The 18,972-nt window shown below is 37.8% G+C and overlaps 1 protein-coding gene across 1 annotated transcript in view; it reads right to left on the reverse strand.

Annotated features, from left to right (window-relative positions):
- The window catches only part of CEP128 (centrosomal protein 128), a gene marked incomplete at both ends in the record, with an annotated part of 134,800 nt that overhangs the window by 2,307 nt on the left and 113,521 nt on the right, over positions 1-18,972 (reverse strand). Inside the window, 3 exons of the mRNA XM_082485903.1 lie at positions 2,412-2,520; positions 6,196-6,309; positions 10,951-11,028. Of these exons, the coding sequence (XP_082342029.1) occupies positions 2,412-2,520; positions 6,196-6,309; positions 10,951-11,028 (301 nt within the window). The remainder of the gene's footprint in view (positions 1-2,411; positions 2,521-6,195; positions 6,310-10,950; positions 11,029-18,972) is intronic.

Genomic DNA, 18,972 nt, shown 5'->3' on the forward strand with positions numbered 1-18,972 from the left:
GACTTGCTCTCATACTTACTTACTAAGCATAAAGAACATATAATAGCACTAACTTTTAGGAGAAAAGAATCAGAAAGTAAGAAATTAACAGCGCCACCTTTATTCTATCAGAGATAAATCAAATCAAGGACAGGAAAATATTTTATGCCTACTTCTCTGGTTTAGCTTCAGAAAATTCGATTAATGGATTTTTATAGAATACAAGTAAGAAACTAAAACTCTAAACATTTTTGTATCCAGTTCTTTTCCCTTAAAAACAAATAGGAAAAAGTGAAACACATTCACTGTTTTCTTACTTTTTTTTCTTTTTGTAAAAAAATTGTTATTTTTAAAAATAACTCTTCACCATCTGGGCAAAAGAAAAAAATTGAAAACACTCTCAGTACCATTCTGGGATTTGGAAAATATGAAATATGATGAACAGCTTAATTTACGATGTGGAAAATACCTTCCTAAAAGTTTTAAGAAAAAAAAAAAAAAAAGTCCCACAGCCATGCCTGAACATGGTTTCAAAAGGAGCCTTCCTCAAATGCTGAAGACTTTGCAAATATTTCATAATGACCAACACTGAATCACTACAGTCTTTCATTCATCACTTATTCTTTTTACCTCCAGAAAGCCTAGTGCTGGTAAAAATCAGTTGAATCAGAGAATAAATACCCAGAACTGGTTCATCATATAGGTATTCAGATCACATAGATCCTATTTCTCTGACAACAGCCTAAAATTGATTAAAAAATACTAAAGTAACAAAGTCCTAGCAAATTTCATTCAGGTTAAGCGATATAAAGATACTGTAATATTTTAGGAACATTTATGCTGCATCTTTAAATTTCAGCAAGTTTCTGCAGTGGAATCACAGAGTTGCTGAGGTTGGAAGAGACCACTGCAGCTCATCTAGTCCAATGTGCCTGCAAAATATGGGTTATTTCTTTTCTATACCCCAACCAGGCTGAGCTGTACTTTGACTTGCAAGACATTGACAGGGATGAGGTCAGGGAAAATGGAAAACCAACTCTGAGTCAGGGAAAACTGTTCCTGACATACAGATCATAGAATGGCTTAAGGTTGGAAGGGACCTTGAAGATCATCGAGTTCCAACCCCCCTGCCATAGGCAGGGACACCTCCCACTAGACCAGGTTCTCAAAGCCCCATCCAGCCTGGCCTTGAACACCTCCAGGGAAGGGGCCTCAACAACCTCTCTGGGCAGCCTGTTTCAGTGCCTTACCACCCTCACAGTGAAAGATTTCTTTCCAATATCTAATCTAAATCTACCCTCTTCCAGTTTAAAGCCATTCCTCCTCATCCTATCACTACATCCCCTTGTAAAAAGTCCCTCCCCAGCTTTCCTGTAGGCCCCCTTTAGGTACTGGAAAGCCGCTATAAGGTCTCTTCAGAGCCTTCTCTTCTCCAGGTGATGAGATGGAGGAGTTTGCTCTTACGCTTTAGTCCCACTATTGTTATTCAGTATGCTCTGCAAAAAGATAGTAATCACAACCCACAGATTCTGAAAGGAAAATAAACCAATTATCTTTAACCTCATCAGATCAACTGAGGACTTACTGGTGAGCACTAACATACTGCAGCACTCATTCTAAGACACAAGGTTTGAAAGTGCAATGAAGCCTGAAATAGGACTTTCCATTATGCTGAATGCAACTTACTGAATAGGTTCCCAGTACACAAATTGGCTACAATGAAAAGAAATGGAAGGTGATATCCTTCTGAAGAAAAATATTCTGATATCCATGTGCTGATACGCTCAAAAACAACCATAAACCCCTTTTTTTTAAAGTTAGTTTTGACACTCATGCAAAGGTGTGCCTGTACGAGATAAAGATCTAATATATCCCATCTTTTACTGAGCAGTTCCTAGCTGTATCAAAGATCCTTGCATGACCACAAGTGGTATACACACGAGGGGATAGAAAGAATAGTTAGAAACAACTACTGAAGTAGGAGCAGAATCAGTGAATTCAACTTTCACTGTTAAACTGCTACACAAGCACGAAATTAACTGGTACAAATGAAAGATCTGGGAAAGAATCCTTGGCTAAGGATGTCTCTCTGGTCCCTAAAAAGATACACAGCTTACACAAACATGATTCTTCATGCAGAGATTCAGAATCCAGGTGCAGCCCTTTTTTTGGCGTAGGTTTGGATGACATACAGAATATATTGCACGTCCCAGATAAAAAAAAACCCAAACAGCTATCAGTGGGATGTAATGAAGTACTTCCTAGACAAAGGCACCCATCCAATATCTAAAGCTAAAACACAGGAATACTCTTATGATGGTTCTAGCATTTTTTTGTCAAAAAGTAGTGTCTTACTCTCTCAAGTGAAACAGCTTTAAAAGAGGACAATACATTACTTGTAATTTTTTTTTTTCCTGTGAAACAATACTTACAACCTGAATCTGAGAGCAGTGAGCTGGACAAAAAGCTGTTTTGAGTTTGCCAACTAGAAGAGGGAGCAGCGGCTTCTACATCAGAAATTTCAGCATCCATTTTCACATCCTATGGCAGCCAAATAAAAATAATTTTTATCTGTTAATATTAAGCAGCTGTAAACTTTAACAAAAAACACACAGTAGCACACATAGAGGTAGATGCTGTGATTTCACACATGCTGGAAAATATTGATTTAAATTCTCAGAATTCTCAGTATTGCAGTTAGGTTCAAATTAATTTGCTCATGAATTTCATGCCCATTTCATTACCACAAAATCTCTGCAAAAAAAATGCTTTGCCTTGGGAGCATTGGGAGCACTGCAAATTCTTGTCATTAGAGTAAGTTGTAAAAATGCTTTTTTTGCTTACATCACATCCACAGTTCAGAACAAAGCATAGGGGCAGGGCACACATCAGTGAATGATGAATTCCTCATCAATGAACGGGTCCACATTAATTCACTGAAGTTCCACAAGTAAGTAGTAATAAAACTTAAATCCATTTTCCCTGCCACTGAGGAAATTCAAACTTCATTGATTACTCATATCAAAATATCTAAACTTGCTTTTCCATTTTTTTGTTAAATCATTAAATAAAGTCTGAAGTACGATGTTACTATTTATGGCTAGACCCATACAGCATAGCTTTTTGGTGAGTAGAGTCATTTGGTCTATAAGCTAAAAAAAGATCATTTTAAAAAGGCCATTTAAACAAAAATCTCCGTAAATCTTTATTAGCATTGCAGCAAGTAGTCCCCAGTTGCAATACCTTCCAAAATAAGATTAAAAGCTTGTCTTGGTATCCAAATTACTCAGTTTCTTGAAATGAGAAGAGATGATAATGCACAAATGCATCAGTTCATAAAACACTCAATTTTGCTACTGAATTCTTATCATAAACAGCCTCAGGGAATTTTGTTAAAGCATCTTGCAATTTATCATTCATGCTGATACTGAGATTTGAAAACTAAACAGAAAACAAAATAAAATTCAACATTAATTTAGGGATACAATGAGCTTTTGTCCCATCACCGAAGGATGGATTTGCTCCTATTAAGACTAATGGAATTATACATATTAATCCCCTTATGTGCTGATGAGACTTAATAACTAAAGTGTACACAGGCCAGTAACAACTTTTAAAGAATAAAAAAAGGTTTTGTCTTTTCATTCTGCTTCTAGAAATGCTATCTTAGAACAGAGCTTTTAAACAAGCAAGGCGCTTCCACCAGTACCTGCAATACAAAATGTCTTTCTCTTTACAGAAATTTTAATTTACAGCATGTGCCTTTTCTCATGTGCTTCATTTACAACTACATCTGTGTTTCACTAGATAGTCAGCTGTTCATGGCAGGGAAACAGTCCTAAAATATTTGCATCTATCCATCATAACTTCTATCTTTAGTTTTCCTACAGCTTTCTCTTTTAATTTTGCTTCAGTTCGTATTCTCATTTATTTTATTTTTATACATTATATTTATCTTCTTTTTCCCCAATTTCTTCTTTATCTACTACGACTCAGCCCTTTCTTAGTTGAAAAATCACGATTGTTGTACTTGATGGTATTCTGCCAGCCTCTGGCCCCCTTCATTACTGGAAATCTTACATTTTCACATGTACAAATAACAATTATGATTTTCCTGGGCTTCTAAGGAACAGGTACTTTACAGCCATCTCAAAAGACTACAGAAGAGTAGGAAGATTGAGTGGAGACAAACGAAATCATAAGAAAGGAAGAAAAATAACTGCTTTTAGGGGAACATTCAACTGCAGTTTAATTTTTGCTGCTTAAAATGAAAAGAGGCCAGGACTCAGGATTAGGTAATGCCTGTCAGAGATTAATGTTGGCAAGCAAGCTGAAAGAAGTGTATTACAAGAAAGGCTAGAAAGAAGAGCATAACGGAGGAGAAAGATTAATTCACAAGTAATTTTATCTAAAATGGTCACTGTAAAAATTTTACAAGAGCTCTTTATTTTAAAAAAAAATATGCAATTTCTTATCACCTACCAAATATCTGCCTACTCTGTATAGCAGAAGCACTGCGTTGTGTACAGAGCATGAATCAAAACTATCAGAAAGAATGAACTTTAATGCCCTCAAGCCTACACTCTTCCACCAATCAATTTTAGAGACTCCCAATTGACAAATAGTAAAATAAAAAAACCCAAACAATTAACAATAATGCATTTGACTTCGTTCCAAGGGAGGGTAAGAAAGGCAAGCATTAAAAAGAGTTTTTTTAGACTAAGCTAGCCTGATCACTGAAATCAGATTAGCACCAGTCTGTTACTTGGTTTTGAACATTCTGTTCTATTTGTAACAGCCATGACAGCAGAGAGTACTGTATGTCATGCAAAAACCCAATTAGGCCTGACTAAATGGAAGCCATTAAGTGCTCTCTGTTCTCTAAAAAAAAGAGGAAATATTGTTTTGGAATCAGCTTTATTCTGGATTCTGAATATAGAGCTCAAATCATGCAGGTTCAGCAAGTTCAGTCTGCTTAGTGCAATATTATATTCTACCATCAGCTGATTGCATTCCACTTAGCTTTTCAATGTTTTCCAAATTTCAATGGCTAGTGAATTAGTAACTCTTGTGTGAAAGCAAGAGAAATTCAAGAAACTGAAGATTATCATTAGCAACAGACTGACAGTGAATCCTCCCTGTTTCTTCCTTTCAATTCTTTCTTACAAAAGAGCAAGATGTCTTTTTCAAGTAGCTTAATACCTTCTTATAAAAGCAACTTACTAAGCTAAACCACTCTGCATTTATTTTACCTTTTTCACTTTTTAGAAGACGTACTGGTAAGTACGTCCTCCTTTTACAGAAGGAAGACCACGATGGGGGAGGTGGGGAACACAAACAGCGTAAAGCTTTTTGATACATGGTGTGCGCATGATCCTAGAGTTTGAGCTCAACTGCTTAGAGACACTGGTAAGAGGCGCTGCCAAAGAATCTTGACAAGTAGCAGAAGTACTAGCATGGTTCTTTAGTTCTGATCACGTATTTCAACCGCGTCCATAAGAAATTGTAGTTCTGCCAAAGTAAGCTGCTATCACGACGACACACAGTGAGAAGTGATACGACATTGAACAAGCGAATATGAACAGAAAGAAAGCGTGTTAACAATTGGAAAGGTGAGCTCATTACAGGCAATGTTTCTAACCAAGAGCACTGGATTTGTATTGCGCGGGTTAGGAAATTATGCTTAGCCCTGCTATCAGTCCGCTGAGTGACCTTTAGCAAATCACTTCCCCTCTGTTTGCTTGGATTGTGTTTATGAAACGGGCATCATACTGTATCTTTTGTAAAGGATGCAAAGATCAACTGCTGAAAAATCAGTATACATGATTTACAAATCAGTCACCCTTTTAATGGAGGAAGCAGGTTTCTGTATTTATCTTTTACATAAAGGACAAGGCAAAATTGAACAAACCAATCAAAAGAATTGCTGTAGACAGCAATTTGACAAAGCAGGTAAACACTTCAGCGCAGTCAGATGCAGGAAGACAGACACTTCTCTGTGAAATTTTAAAGATTTTTGGAAAGTATCCATGGCACTTTACAATGGATACAACGCTTCTGTCATCAAATTTTACATCAGCCATGGCAGATATATAAACCAGAAACATTCATGTGTGATTTTAGTTTGTGTTTGTATTAGGAGTTAATATACATCAAATAAGTTTATGTTGCTGATTGAAAGTAATGGGGAAACAAAAGTGGAGCACACACTCATACCTTGAACTGTTGGACTCTCTGCTTTGAATCTTCCAGCTGTTGCTGTAAAGAACTCACTATTTCTTTATACTTTGTATACCTTTCCTCAATCATCTCCCTTCGGCAATGGGACTCCTAGAAAGGCATTGAAAGATCTAAATGATTTCGTAATGTGAAAAGCAGTTAATAAATGTTGGCTGGCTATTCTAGACACAGGTATCACCAAGGATTTCCAATACAGCAAGAATGAATTAATTACTAAATTTCAGAGGTTGAAATACAGCCGCCATACGAAAGCATAATGTTCTGTACAGAAATGTACAAAATGAAAATTGGTTAAAATGTGAAGAGCCTCATCCTTAACTGGTGAATGACTTCTTGTAACTCATTCCAAAATTCAGTAACATTATACCTTCCAACAAAGAAATTCTGTAATGGTGAAAAATTAATTACAACACCGTAGAAACAAGCACTTGAAGAAAAAAAAAAGTGTTCTAAGGATATGGACTAAAGAATATTTTCAAATAAGAAAACATAACACTTCTCACTGAACTGGCTAATGATTCACTTGAATGAATGCAACAACCAGACAACTTCTGAGGCATTATCAAAGATTTACTTTCTCTTTCCTTCTCTCTTCCTATGAAAACATAGGGGGAAGAACTTGCTAGCAGTGGAAAGCAATGAATGGCTTTGAAATACTTCATTCAAGCATACTACTTGAGAGTAAAATATGCTATTGTACAAAAAGATCCAATGTATTATTTTCAAAGAGAAGAATTAATGAAACACCAAACTGAAATTATTCTCACAGCTAAGGTATAAAGCTTAGCCCTCTTGAATAATAAATCATTTATTAAACAATACACAGTTGTTGGTAGGGACTTGTCTTAAGAAAAGTGTCTTTAAAAACCTAAGCATCAAGGAGAAAGACAGAGTTAAAATTAAACCAAAAGAATTTAGTTTCCAATCTCATGTATGCTGGCTAAGCGATAACTACAGCAAACCAGAAAATGCCAATGTTATTTCATAGTAATGTTAAGCAAGAGAGTGCAAGTGTGAAGGAGATTATAGAAACCCCACATTCAAGCTTCTGCTTTGCCTAGCTGAGAGGAGAATTCTTCCTTTAGCAGTGCAGAACCATCAGAAATAGAAGGCAAATGTCAACCTTTGTAAGAACAAAAAGCTCTTCTTGTGATACCTAGAATGTGAAATTAAAACTATACATCTCAACAATATTTTGTCTTACGTAGACAAGCCAGGAGCTCCTGGACCAATAGGAGCCAATGGGGAGGCGCCCTTAATACACGACACAGGTATGCTGCCCAGAGAGCAGCGTAAAGTAATTATAGCTGCTCCAGCCAAGTCAGCCTCAACAAAGACATGGCTGAAGTGCATCTATGCAAACGCACGGAGCATGGGTAACAAACAGGAGGAGCTAGAGATGTGTGCATGCCTCCAAGGCTACAATCTCATTGGCATCGTAGAAACTTGATGGGATGACTCCTACGGCTAGAGTGTTGCCGTGGAAGGCTACAGGCTCTTCAGGAGAAACAGGCAAGGGAAACAAGGAGATGGTGTTGCCTTATATGTCAAGGAGCAGCTGGAATGCATGGAGCTCAGCCTATGGTTGGATAGAGAGCCAACTGAGAGCCTATGGTCAGGATTAAAGGGAAATCGGGAGCAGGGGACATTACAGTGGGGGTCTGCTACAAGCCACTTGACCAAGAAGACCGAGTGGATGAATCCCTCTATAGACAGATAGGGGTGGCATCACGTTCACAGACCCCGGTTCTCATGGGTGACATCAACCACCCTGACATCTGATCTGTTGGAAGGGTAACATAGCCAGGCATAGGCAATCCAGGAGGTTCTTGGATTGCATTGACGACAACTTCCTTCTCCAAGTTGTTGAGGAGCCAAGGAGGAGAGGAGCTATGCTGGATCTTGTTCTTACCAACAAGGAGGGGCTGGTAGACAGTGTCAAACTCAAGGGTAGCCTGGGCTGTAGTGACCATGAAATGGTTGAGTTTGAGATCCTCGAGGCAGCGAGGAAGGTGCGCAGCAGGCTGACCACCCTGGACTTTGGGAGAGCTGACTTTGGCCTCTTGAAGAATCTGCTTAGTGCGGTGCCATGGGATGAAGCACTGGAGGGAAGGGGAGTCCAAGAAAGTTGGTTAATATTCAAGGACCACCTCCTCCAAGCTCAAGGATCGGGTTAGACAAGCTAAAGCCCAGATAGAACTAAATCTGGCCAGGGACATCAAGACAAACAAAAAATCCTTCTTTAAGTATGTTAGCGAGAAAAGAAAGACTAAGTGAAACTGTGGGCCCTCTCCAGAAGGAAACGCAAGAACTGGTTACCTGGGACAGAGACAGAGCTGAGGTACTCAATGACATTTTTGCCTCGGTCTTCACTGGCAAGGACTGCAGCCACAGTACCCATGACGCAGAATGCAAAGACGAGGATTGGGAAAATGGAGAACCGCCCACTGTAGGTGAAGATCAAGTGTGAGACCACCTGAGGAATCTGAAGGTGCACAAGTCCATGGGACCTGATGAGATACATCCGTGGGTCCTGAGGGAGCTAGCAGATGAGGTCGCTAAGCCACTAGCCATCATATTTGAGAAGTCGTGGCGGTCTGGTGAGGTTCCTGCCAACTGGAAAAGGGGAAGCATAACCCCTATTTTCAAAAAGAGAAACAAGGAAGACCCAGGGAACTACAGGCCAGTCAGTCTCACCTCTGTGCCTGGCAAAATCATGGAGCAGATCCTCCAAGAAACTCTGCTGAGGCACATAGAAAACAAGGAGGTGATTGGTGACAGCCAGCATGGCTTCACCAAGGGCAAGTCATGCCTGACAAACTTAGTGGCCTTCTACGAAGGGGTTACAGTGGCAATGGACAAGGGAAGACCAACTGATGTCATCTACTTGGATTTGTGCAAAGCGTTTGACACTGTCCCACACAATACCCTGGTCTCTAAATCGAAGAGACATGGATTCAACAAATGGAACACTCGGTGGATAAAGAACTGGATGGATGGTTGCACTCAAAGAGTTGCGGGCAACGGCTCGATGTCCAAGTGGAGACAAGTGGTGCTCCTCAAAGATCGGTACTGGGGCCTGTACTGTTCAACATCTTTGTCAGTGACATGGACAATGGGTGTGAGTGCACCCTCAGCAAGTTTGCCGATGATACCAAGCTGTTTGGTGAGGTAGACACGCTGGAGGGGAGGGATGCCATCCAGAGGGACCTGGACAGGCTGGAGAGGTGGGCCCAAGTCAATCTCATGCAGTTCAACAAGGCCAAGTGCAAGGTCTTACATCTGGGTCGGGGCAATCCCAAGCACAAATACAGGCTGGGTGGGGAATGACTGGAGAGCAGCCCTGAGGAGAAGGATTTGGGGGTGCTGATTGACAAGAAGCTCAACATGAGCCAGCAATGTGTGTTTGCAGCCCAGAAGGCCAACCATATCCTGGTCTGCATCAGAAGTGTGGCCTGCAGGTCAAGGGAGGTGATTCTGCCCCTCTACTCCACTCTCGGGAGACCCCACCTGGAGTACTCCATCCAGCTCTGGAGTCCCCAACATAAGAAGGACATGGACCTGCTGGAGCATGTCCAGAGGAGAGCCACGAGGATGATCCGAGGGCTGGAGAACCTCTCCTATGAGGAGAGGCTGAGAGAGTTGGGGCTGTTCAGCTTGGACAAGAGAAGGCTCCGGGGAGATCTTACTGCGGTCTTCCAGTACTGGAACAGGTTGCCCGGAGAGGTTGTTGAGGCCCCATCCCTGGAGGTGTTCAAGGCCAGGCTGGACGTGGCCTTGGGCAAGCTGGTCTAGTGGGAGGTGTCCCTGCCTATGGCAGGGGGGTTGGAACTCAATGATCTTCAAGGTCCTTTCCAACCTAAACCATTCTATGATTCTATGATTTTTTTCAATAAATATATTTTAAAAAAACCCAGACATTTCAATCAGCATGTGTGTTCCTAGCTCTGTTGATGATGACAGCAATAAAATTGTGTACAATTAGTAACACATGACCTCGTGCAAATACCCTCAGAATAAACAATGTTCCAAACAAATATGGTTTGAAATGTTTATGACTATCGCAGGATGAGAAATTCTATATAGCAAATAAAATGCAAATCATTATTTGTTTGTTCTTCTGTGATTTAATACTGATTCTTTTTTAATAAACCTCAAACTTCATGTATGGAAAGTAATAATAATATAGCCACTTAGCCACTGAAGATCTAATTTGAGGCTTATCACTCTTGACAGTACTCTCCCACTACTGTCAACATGCCCCACTGTGTCCAAACAAACACACCATGCTTTGATAGTGATACTGGGAAAATAAGTGACAATTATTGCCATTATGTCAAAACAAAACAAAGCTGTAAAACTCACCTATTTTCACTCATTTCTTTAAATTGAAATAACCAGCATAATTTATTTCATTACAAATTTTTCATTTTTTAACAAGTAATATCAGAATTCACACTCAATACAAATATGCTGAGCAGGTAACTAGGACTTGACCTATTATGCCCAGGTATCAATGTTTGCTTACATTAGGAGCACCTCAGCTGTGTTACTAATTGGGACTAAATTTATAATCTCAAAAAATCTGTATAAACACGAAAATATTTTTTCTATGTTTTTGTCTATATAATATGTACATATGTAATGTTAAATATCTTATTAACTAATTTACATATACATTAACCAAAATATTTTAGAACTACTCAAAGAGTCAAATGAAATCTTTCTCACTCCAATATCTTTGAAATCTTCTAACAGGCTCAGTTTCTCAGGAACAGATTCCAGATGGTCTAAAGCTACTCGAGTACTCTAAAGAACAGAACACAAGATAAAACATAAAAATTCTTTCAGCTATCTCAAACATTAAAAACCTATTACATCTATGGAAACATGTTTGTAGGTATATACATATCTGTAAATTAAATAGGTCAACAGTAAACAGACTGTTAAGGAAAAAGAAGGACAAAATAAAACACAAAGCACAGTTTCCTTAATTCCTTAATTTGAATCTCCATGAATAGTTACCAGCTTATTGAGCAGAACAATACTTATTTACAATTTTGGAGTTTATGTAGCCTTCAGAATGAAATTTTCTTGTATTGCACTTCAGGGAGTAAAGCACATTTAACAAAAATATAAATCTATATTCACAATGTTTACATCTTTGTAGTTAAACATAGTAGAAACATATCCTTTTTTTTTCAGATACAAATATGTGCAGTTAGCACTTAGCTAAATATAGAACCACCAAATTTCATATTTTGGTTTAGACATATGGTATGTACTGCTGAAAGATTAATCACCACCGTAGGGAGAGTTAGGATTGGACTCAACAACAAGATTTCACCTCCCCATCAGTAACACAAAAAAAATCTAGTCTATGGCAAGATGCAAAGAACTGAAAAAAAGGAGTATCATGTTTTGGGTTTTGTACACAGGTGAAGTTGGTCATGCGTAAAGCGCAGTCATGCCCCATAAGCCAGATGCCTCTGGGGCTTCTCAAAGGCTGCCCTTCTATTATTTGCTGAAAAGCAACTAGAAACAATACTGTTTGTACTAGCTGAACAAAGTTGGTATTTCCTCCATGATTCTATAAAACACACTTCTTTGGATATGGTTCTGGTAACCTGGTATGCAATTTACCAGTAATGGGCTTCATTAACCATATTACTGCCCTGGCACTTTAAAGCAAAAGTCTATCTAAAAACCAAAATTCAAACCTGAAATCAAGTATTGTTATGCTGTAAAGTCTGTGCAAACTGGGTTAACTTGCCCTTAACTACAAAAGCTCTGTTGTTAGTCTTGAAAAGTCTCCATCTGACCAATGTGAAAAAAATCCCATTTAGATCCCAGACTCAAGATCTGAAAAGACTAAAACTTTCAGTCACACCAGGATAAAAAAAATCAGTGGTAGCTGCTCAATGCAAGTGCAGTCTACTCCAAAAAGCTGTGTTTTTTATCACATAAAGCTCTCTGACAATCTTCAAAAGCAACCCAGTGAGTCGAGAGTGTAGTAGTGTACTATGCTGGGTATAAAAAAAGCACCAGTAATACTAGCAAACAGCAAAAATACTTTACCAGTGATTAATACTGAAGGAACTGTCTACAGGTTTCATTGTTATAAAAAAAGCATATATCCATGTAAGCTAATTCTTTAGAGAAAAATATGATTCTTTAAAGGCATAGCTCAGAAGTATATTTCTTCAGTTAAAACTAAATCACATAAAAATTTATTAAAAAACTGAAATGGGACAAATAACAATGAAATGAACACTCATGAACAGGCTGTTAGATAACAATATCAATATTGCTATATTAATATTTTATGATAATCTTAATCATATTACAAATACAATGGATACAATATATTGCATATTTATGTAACAGGTACTTTAACAGTTATATGCAATATATATCGTCCATATAAAAAGCGACATACAAATAATATATATTTATATATTATCATGCATGAATAGCAGTATTAAAATTAATATTTAATTAATATTTATACTGCTACCATGACTGTCTAGTGACCCCAATCTTTTTTCCCCCACATGCTGCTATTAATTATATAGACAAGGAGTTACCTGCACAATGAACTAAACAAGCCATTGCTCCTTTTATTTATAAGCAATATTGTAAATTACAACAGCATATGAAAAGATTACAATAATGTAGTATAGTATAGGAAAAGCCATTACGTTTTGCTTTGAACCAACCACTTGCTAGCTTAATTATATGCTCTCTCATTCCTATACTGTAAGAAAGTGTACAACCAATGTCTATTCATCTCTCTGCAACTTCTCATTTTACAGACCTCTTGCAAACTTTCCCATTCGTGTTTTTCAGGCTGAAGAGTCCTAGTGTCCTTAGTTGTTCCTCATGTGGAAGAAGTTTCATGCCTTTGACCATTCTTATGTCTTGTGTAGCCTCTCTAGTTCTGCCTTTTTTAAGATGGAGAGGGGAAGTGAGGAGTGGAGAGCCAGAACTGAACAGAGTAACCTAAGTGCAGACATACCATCAATTTAGAAGCAATAACATCTGTCTTATTGTCTGCTTCTCTCCTAACGGTTCCAAACATTCAGTTTTTAAGATTGTAATAAATACGCTTTCCATAAAAAATGAAGGTCAAGTTTTATAAACAATGTGATTCATTTGCATCTCACAGGACTGAACTCGTAACCAATATTCAGTCCCAATAAACTAAATTAGGTAGTGGATGCGAGACTGGTTTTTCTATTTCTGTAATTATATGTATGCAAAAAAAATTACATACATAACAGTATTTATCTAATTTTCTGTAATTATAAAAAATTTGTACTGAGACTTAACGCGCTGACAATATTTCGGACCTGTTTTTACATAAAAACCCCACCTGGTTAAATCGGTTTTCCAGACACTCGGGTTAGTTTTCCTTCTGAGACTACTGAGGTTTAAACAATATCTCCCGCCTTCTAGGAAGAAAGTTGTACCCTTAGGTTGTATGCTTAGCTAAGAAAAGGGCTCTCATCCCACTGTTACATTCTGCAGTAGGAATGCTAGATGCAGCAGGAGAACAATATTTGGGAATTCCTAGATCTGGCCCTTTTCCCCTAGAGAATTTGTACTCTTCACACAGCGCAGAAGAGAACAAAGATACGTTGCAGTCAAAGAATAACAACGCCATTATCACAGGTAAGGGGAAAGAATTTTATGAGAGGGTTGGATGATTTGTTGCTTCAAGAACAACAGGAAGAGTTAGAAGCCTACAAAATGGGGTAAAAGGATTGACCAGCAAGAAAGGCTATTTTAGATTTCAGGAAGCACGGGAAGAACTGTCAAAAGGCAAACAGTAAACCAAAGATACTTTAGTCATTTAGTGAGAACAAGAAAATAGAAATAAGATAGGGAAAATAAGGTGGAGATAATTTAGGTCTGATCCCAGAACGAGTACTTTTGAATTTCTTTTATACTAACACATTAATTTTGTCAGACTTTAGAAGGTTAATATTTTAAAATGTACAGGAATTATATCAGACTAAACATATGAAGGTAGGCCTGAAAGATAGGTAAACCACTTCCTGAAGTGGGCAGCACTGAGGACACCCAGTACAAAAAAGTCCTTAATTGCAATGTTGACAACTCACCATGACAAATGGAAAAAACCTGGAAGGAAGAACTTGTGCTGACTTCCAGTGAACAAAGTAGGGCAAATCAGTTTTGCAAAACTCAAAAGTCAGAATTAATAAAGGTTATTTCTTCTAATAAGAAAACAGTACTTTCTTCTTTCTGTGCTACCACATAAGAATAGAAGTTAAGTAGATTTAACACTTAGCTTATTGTGTTTGGACCAAAACTAAAATTTATTTTATTATCTTCATAAGAAGTTTTGTATTTTAATGTGTAACTTACTTTGCAATCAGTTGTCTTTTTTTTTTTTTTTACTTAAAAAATTTGCCTAACAAGATTTTATAAGGAGAAAAAAATTACTTTTCCTGTAACATATCTGTTTTTTTAGCAGAGAAGAATTACAGAACCTGCAGTTATATATTAATAATGAATGTATAAAACGGATTCTTCTTCATATTTTCAGAATGCAATCAGCAGGAGGCCTACATATTGCATCTAAAGTGTTTTTCACAGATTATAGGGCAGAAACGCTTTTATAGCTATAAAATACCTACTTTTTTTTAAAAATGCTACTATACATCTCCACTTCAAAGTAAAATTGCCTGCAGGTATCTATCAATCTCTAATGTCTCCCTCTAAAAAGAATCAAGCATTTCACTTTTACCACAGTAAAACAGTATTCATGCATATTTCATGCTTCATTTACAATGACCTTATGTTCATCAAAGCATTGATTTTCCAATCCATTAATTTATGATGAGATGCAATGTTTGCTGCTTCTGCACAGAGTAGCCCCTGGTACTGGTCTGCACGTGTGTTTCTAAGGCTGAGAAATATATGAGAGACAACAGACCCTAAGCAATCCAAACTTAACTACATGTGAAACAAAATACTGAATCCTAATGTTCAACAGTCATCCTAGTACCGTGCAGATCTGATAGACACATGTCCACAAAAGATTTTTACTTTGAGCACCAGCAACTCCCTTACCCCTTCAGATCCTTCCTCACAGGAAATAACTCCGCAATTGTAACAACCCCCAATCTCTCTTATTGGTCCGGCACCAAATTAAACCATAAATATTTGAAGCTTATGGTATATATTACCAAAAAATTTTTGCTAAAGTATTTTACTTATGAACTGCTGAAAAATATACATTTGAGATGTCACACAGTTGAAATAAAGTTGCCTGGGTCACCGGACACATCTAACGTAGCGGTTCCTCAGCATGCTATAAAGTATATTCAATATATAGCAATTTTATTTCCACCTACAAAGATTTTTGCTTTTTTTTTTTCCCCTGTTTTAATAAAGAATACCCATAATCTGATCTCAACATAAAAGGAACTCAGGCCCTAAGTGTAAGTCCATGACTTAAACCATCCCATTTTTCAATTCTTTCTCTAAATTCCAATGTCAAGACCTCATGTCAACACTGTCTGTAAATTAAGTTAAGGAAGATGCTCATCATCTGTTCTCCTCAGAGGTCTCCTGTCTCCTAAATATATCTCCTCTATTATCTCCTCTTTTTCATGGACTTTTTTTTTTTTTGGGGGGGGGGGGGGGGGGGGGGGGGGGGGGAGGAAGTTAGCTGTGCCTCAGCTAGTCAACATTTAGTAACCTAATTAATGAGAACTTGAAAGCAGACCAGCCTTTGGGTTATATGCATACTCAGCCCTTGGTTTTCTGGTTTCACCGAGAATCATATGGATAAAGAATGACACATGGGCTACTTGGATTTCTGAATGTTTTTTTAGATTCTTAAAATTTAAACCTAACTTCACGCACAAAATAATGGGCTCTAAGCTAACCATTACTGTTCAGGTAGTAGACCATGGTGTAATGATACATATTTCCAAGACTAACTCAGTGCTCAGTATCAATCAGAAAAGCAAAATCGACACTGGACAATCCAGAAAGGAGGAAAAAAAAAAGCCAGAGAACATAATTATTCCCAAGTATGAATCCACAGTGTGCTTATATCTTGACTACTGAGTGCAGCTGTGGACCTCTATTTCAGAACAGAAATAGGGAAAGGTCAGAGAAGAGCACCAAGAATGATCAAAGCCATGAAGCGCTATTTCCAGGTGAAGAATGATTAAATACAATGACTTGAAAAACCAGGACTCTTCAGCCAGGAAGACAGATGCCTGAGGGGAGAAATGACCAATTTGCATAAAATCAGAAGTCGCATAAAGATAAAAAAGTTTATATGGGTTTGAGCAGAAAACTGATCAAGTTCATGAACGAGAAAGACCATGGAAGGGTTCCAAATTCGTAGAAACTACATCTAGGTCCAGAAGTCTCTGAGCTTTGAATGCCTGGAATATGAATGAATGAGTGGGAAACAAAAAGTATGTCAGTCCTGTTCATACACTTTTCCCTAAGCATTTTATTTTGGCCATTGTGCAAGGTCTATAGCTGGGCTAGATTGACCTTTGGTCTTAACCATTACAGTTCCTTTTATATTCTAAAATTCTCACAGTCTTCTGAACAGTTTGTGAAGTGATTTGAATAGGATAACTCACACGCTAACATTTGCAGGGACAGAAATGTGTGCCTTTTTCATAAAACCAATGAAGAGAATGGTAGCGTTGTGCAAATAAAAACAGAAAAAGAAAAAAGCCAAGCTTGTTAGGGGAAATTCAATAAAGAAGGCAGCAACAAAAGAATACATTGAAGAATGGAGAGAAAGGTGATGAAAGAGTTTTTAGCTGGCCCACAGAATTGGTCTGGTAATTTAATGAAGTGCACAGCAACCTCCTCAACATGGATCAGATGCCATATTTGTATCATTAAGGACTGCACTCTATTCTCCTACAAGAGATGGATTTAGCTGCACAGATAAAATGTGGAAAAGGACATTAGAAGCACCTGATACAGAGGGCAATTAAGTACTGTTAACTTTTTCCCAGAAATCAGAAAGCTGTATGCCATAATGCATACAAATAATCCTAAAGAGAGCTATCACATCTGTCTGCTCATTGTTTAAGAGGGAACAGAAGGTACTGATACAGTGCACTGATGGTACCGATAAGAGGAAGAAACACCAATTGTACTGACTGAAGCAGCATTAATGGTATTTTACTTAACAGCAGTCTCTTCCATAGAGTGAGTGCTATTAATCTTTCTGTTTCTAAAATAAAGATTATTTACTTTGAAAAGGGGCGTTCTATGTTTTCACAGAGAATGATAAAACAAATTACTCATTTTCCATGACTTCATACAAACACTTTGATGTTTAAACTGCATGTGAACAGTTAATCCTTCTATATTGATGTGTTCTTGGTGATAGTTTCACACTGTCTCAAGGGACAGATCTAAATCAAAATCAGATACCCATTTTATTTTTAGTCTCAAAGCTGCAATGCTAAACGCAAATAAATCAAAGCAGGTTTGTATATAGTCCTCCTAAAGTTTGCCTTTATAGTCGATATATTGAAAACATATAAACATAAACCAGAAACCAAACCTCATTGACTTTCAAGTACAGTGCTCCTTTCTTTTCTTAGGTAGGTAAAAACAAATGGCTATCTGTATAGCACAGATATTTTTGAAAATTAGAGCTGACTTAAGTACCAGTTAGATAATCCCCAAAGAATACCCATAAAAAGATTAAATGTGACCATAATTTTAACTGACTGCAATGCATGTCAGCAGGCAGTTACTCACAATTCACAGGAAAGATGTAATGTTCAAGGTGACCTACGATGACTTATTTTTAAATGGCCTTAGCATGTTGAGTACTTAAATAGCAAGAATAGGATGCACCCAGCAGCTTTCCTTGTTAACATCTGCAAAACCGTGCGTTGTCAGCTTCTATCTCCAGCGCTAGACTGATACACCATACGCTCTTCTTTTATACAGGGTGTGGTTCTACTTAAGAGGCCTGAGGTTCTCTGTTGACTTTCATAAGCCAGGCAAATTCCATGATAGCTGGGACATTCTGTGACCTAGTACGCCATATGTATAAGGGGAACTTTAAGAGATAACAAAACCTGTATTTTGTATCTTTATATTCCGTGTATACCGTTACTCCAATTATACCATTGTTTTGATGATTTCAGCACATCAAGAAATTAGTCTACCTTTACAAAGACAGGCAACATGTAAATTTATCAAGTTACACCACATTCAAGTTCAACTGGCTTTTTTTTACTACATTGTTTCATCAAAGTTTTAACTAGTAAGATTTTTTTTTTTTAAGCAAAAACTGCGCTTATACAAATGGAAAACAAAAGACCTTTGTTAACACAGCATTGCAAATGTCAAACTACCTGAACTTTTTATTTAGACTCCAGATGTTTTTGCATGGAGTGCACCACATTTAATTAAGAGAGCTTCATGGATGCTTTCTTTCCTGTTTGCAATGACATGGGCCGTCTCTTCTCTCATTCATGAGCATATAACATCCCTGCGGTAACTACGGGAATTGTTTACATGGAAAAATATTAGGAAAGTATTTAATGAATTTTGAGTTGTTTGATGCATACTAGCAGCTGGAAACGTGGAGGAGACAGCGCGGGTTTTGGCAAGCCAGCTCTCTGTGAATCATCAGCTAGTGCTCTAAGTACTACTGGGGGTCCACAGGACTAGTTTTTGAGAATCTGTTCTTTATCGCTTACTAAGCTTGTGATCAAAGAC

Source organism: Vanellus vanellus (assembly GCF_965231255.1).
Source record: "Vanellus vanellus genome assembly, chromosome: 6".
In the NCBI taxonomy this organism is placed as follows: domain Eukaryota; kingdom Metazoa; phylum Chordata; class Aves; order Charadriiformes; family Charadriidae; genus Vanellus; species Vanellus vanellus.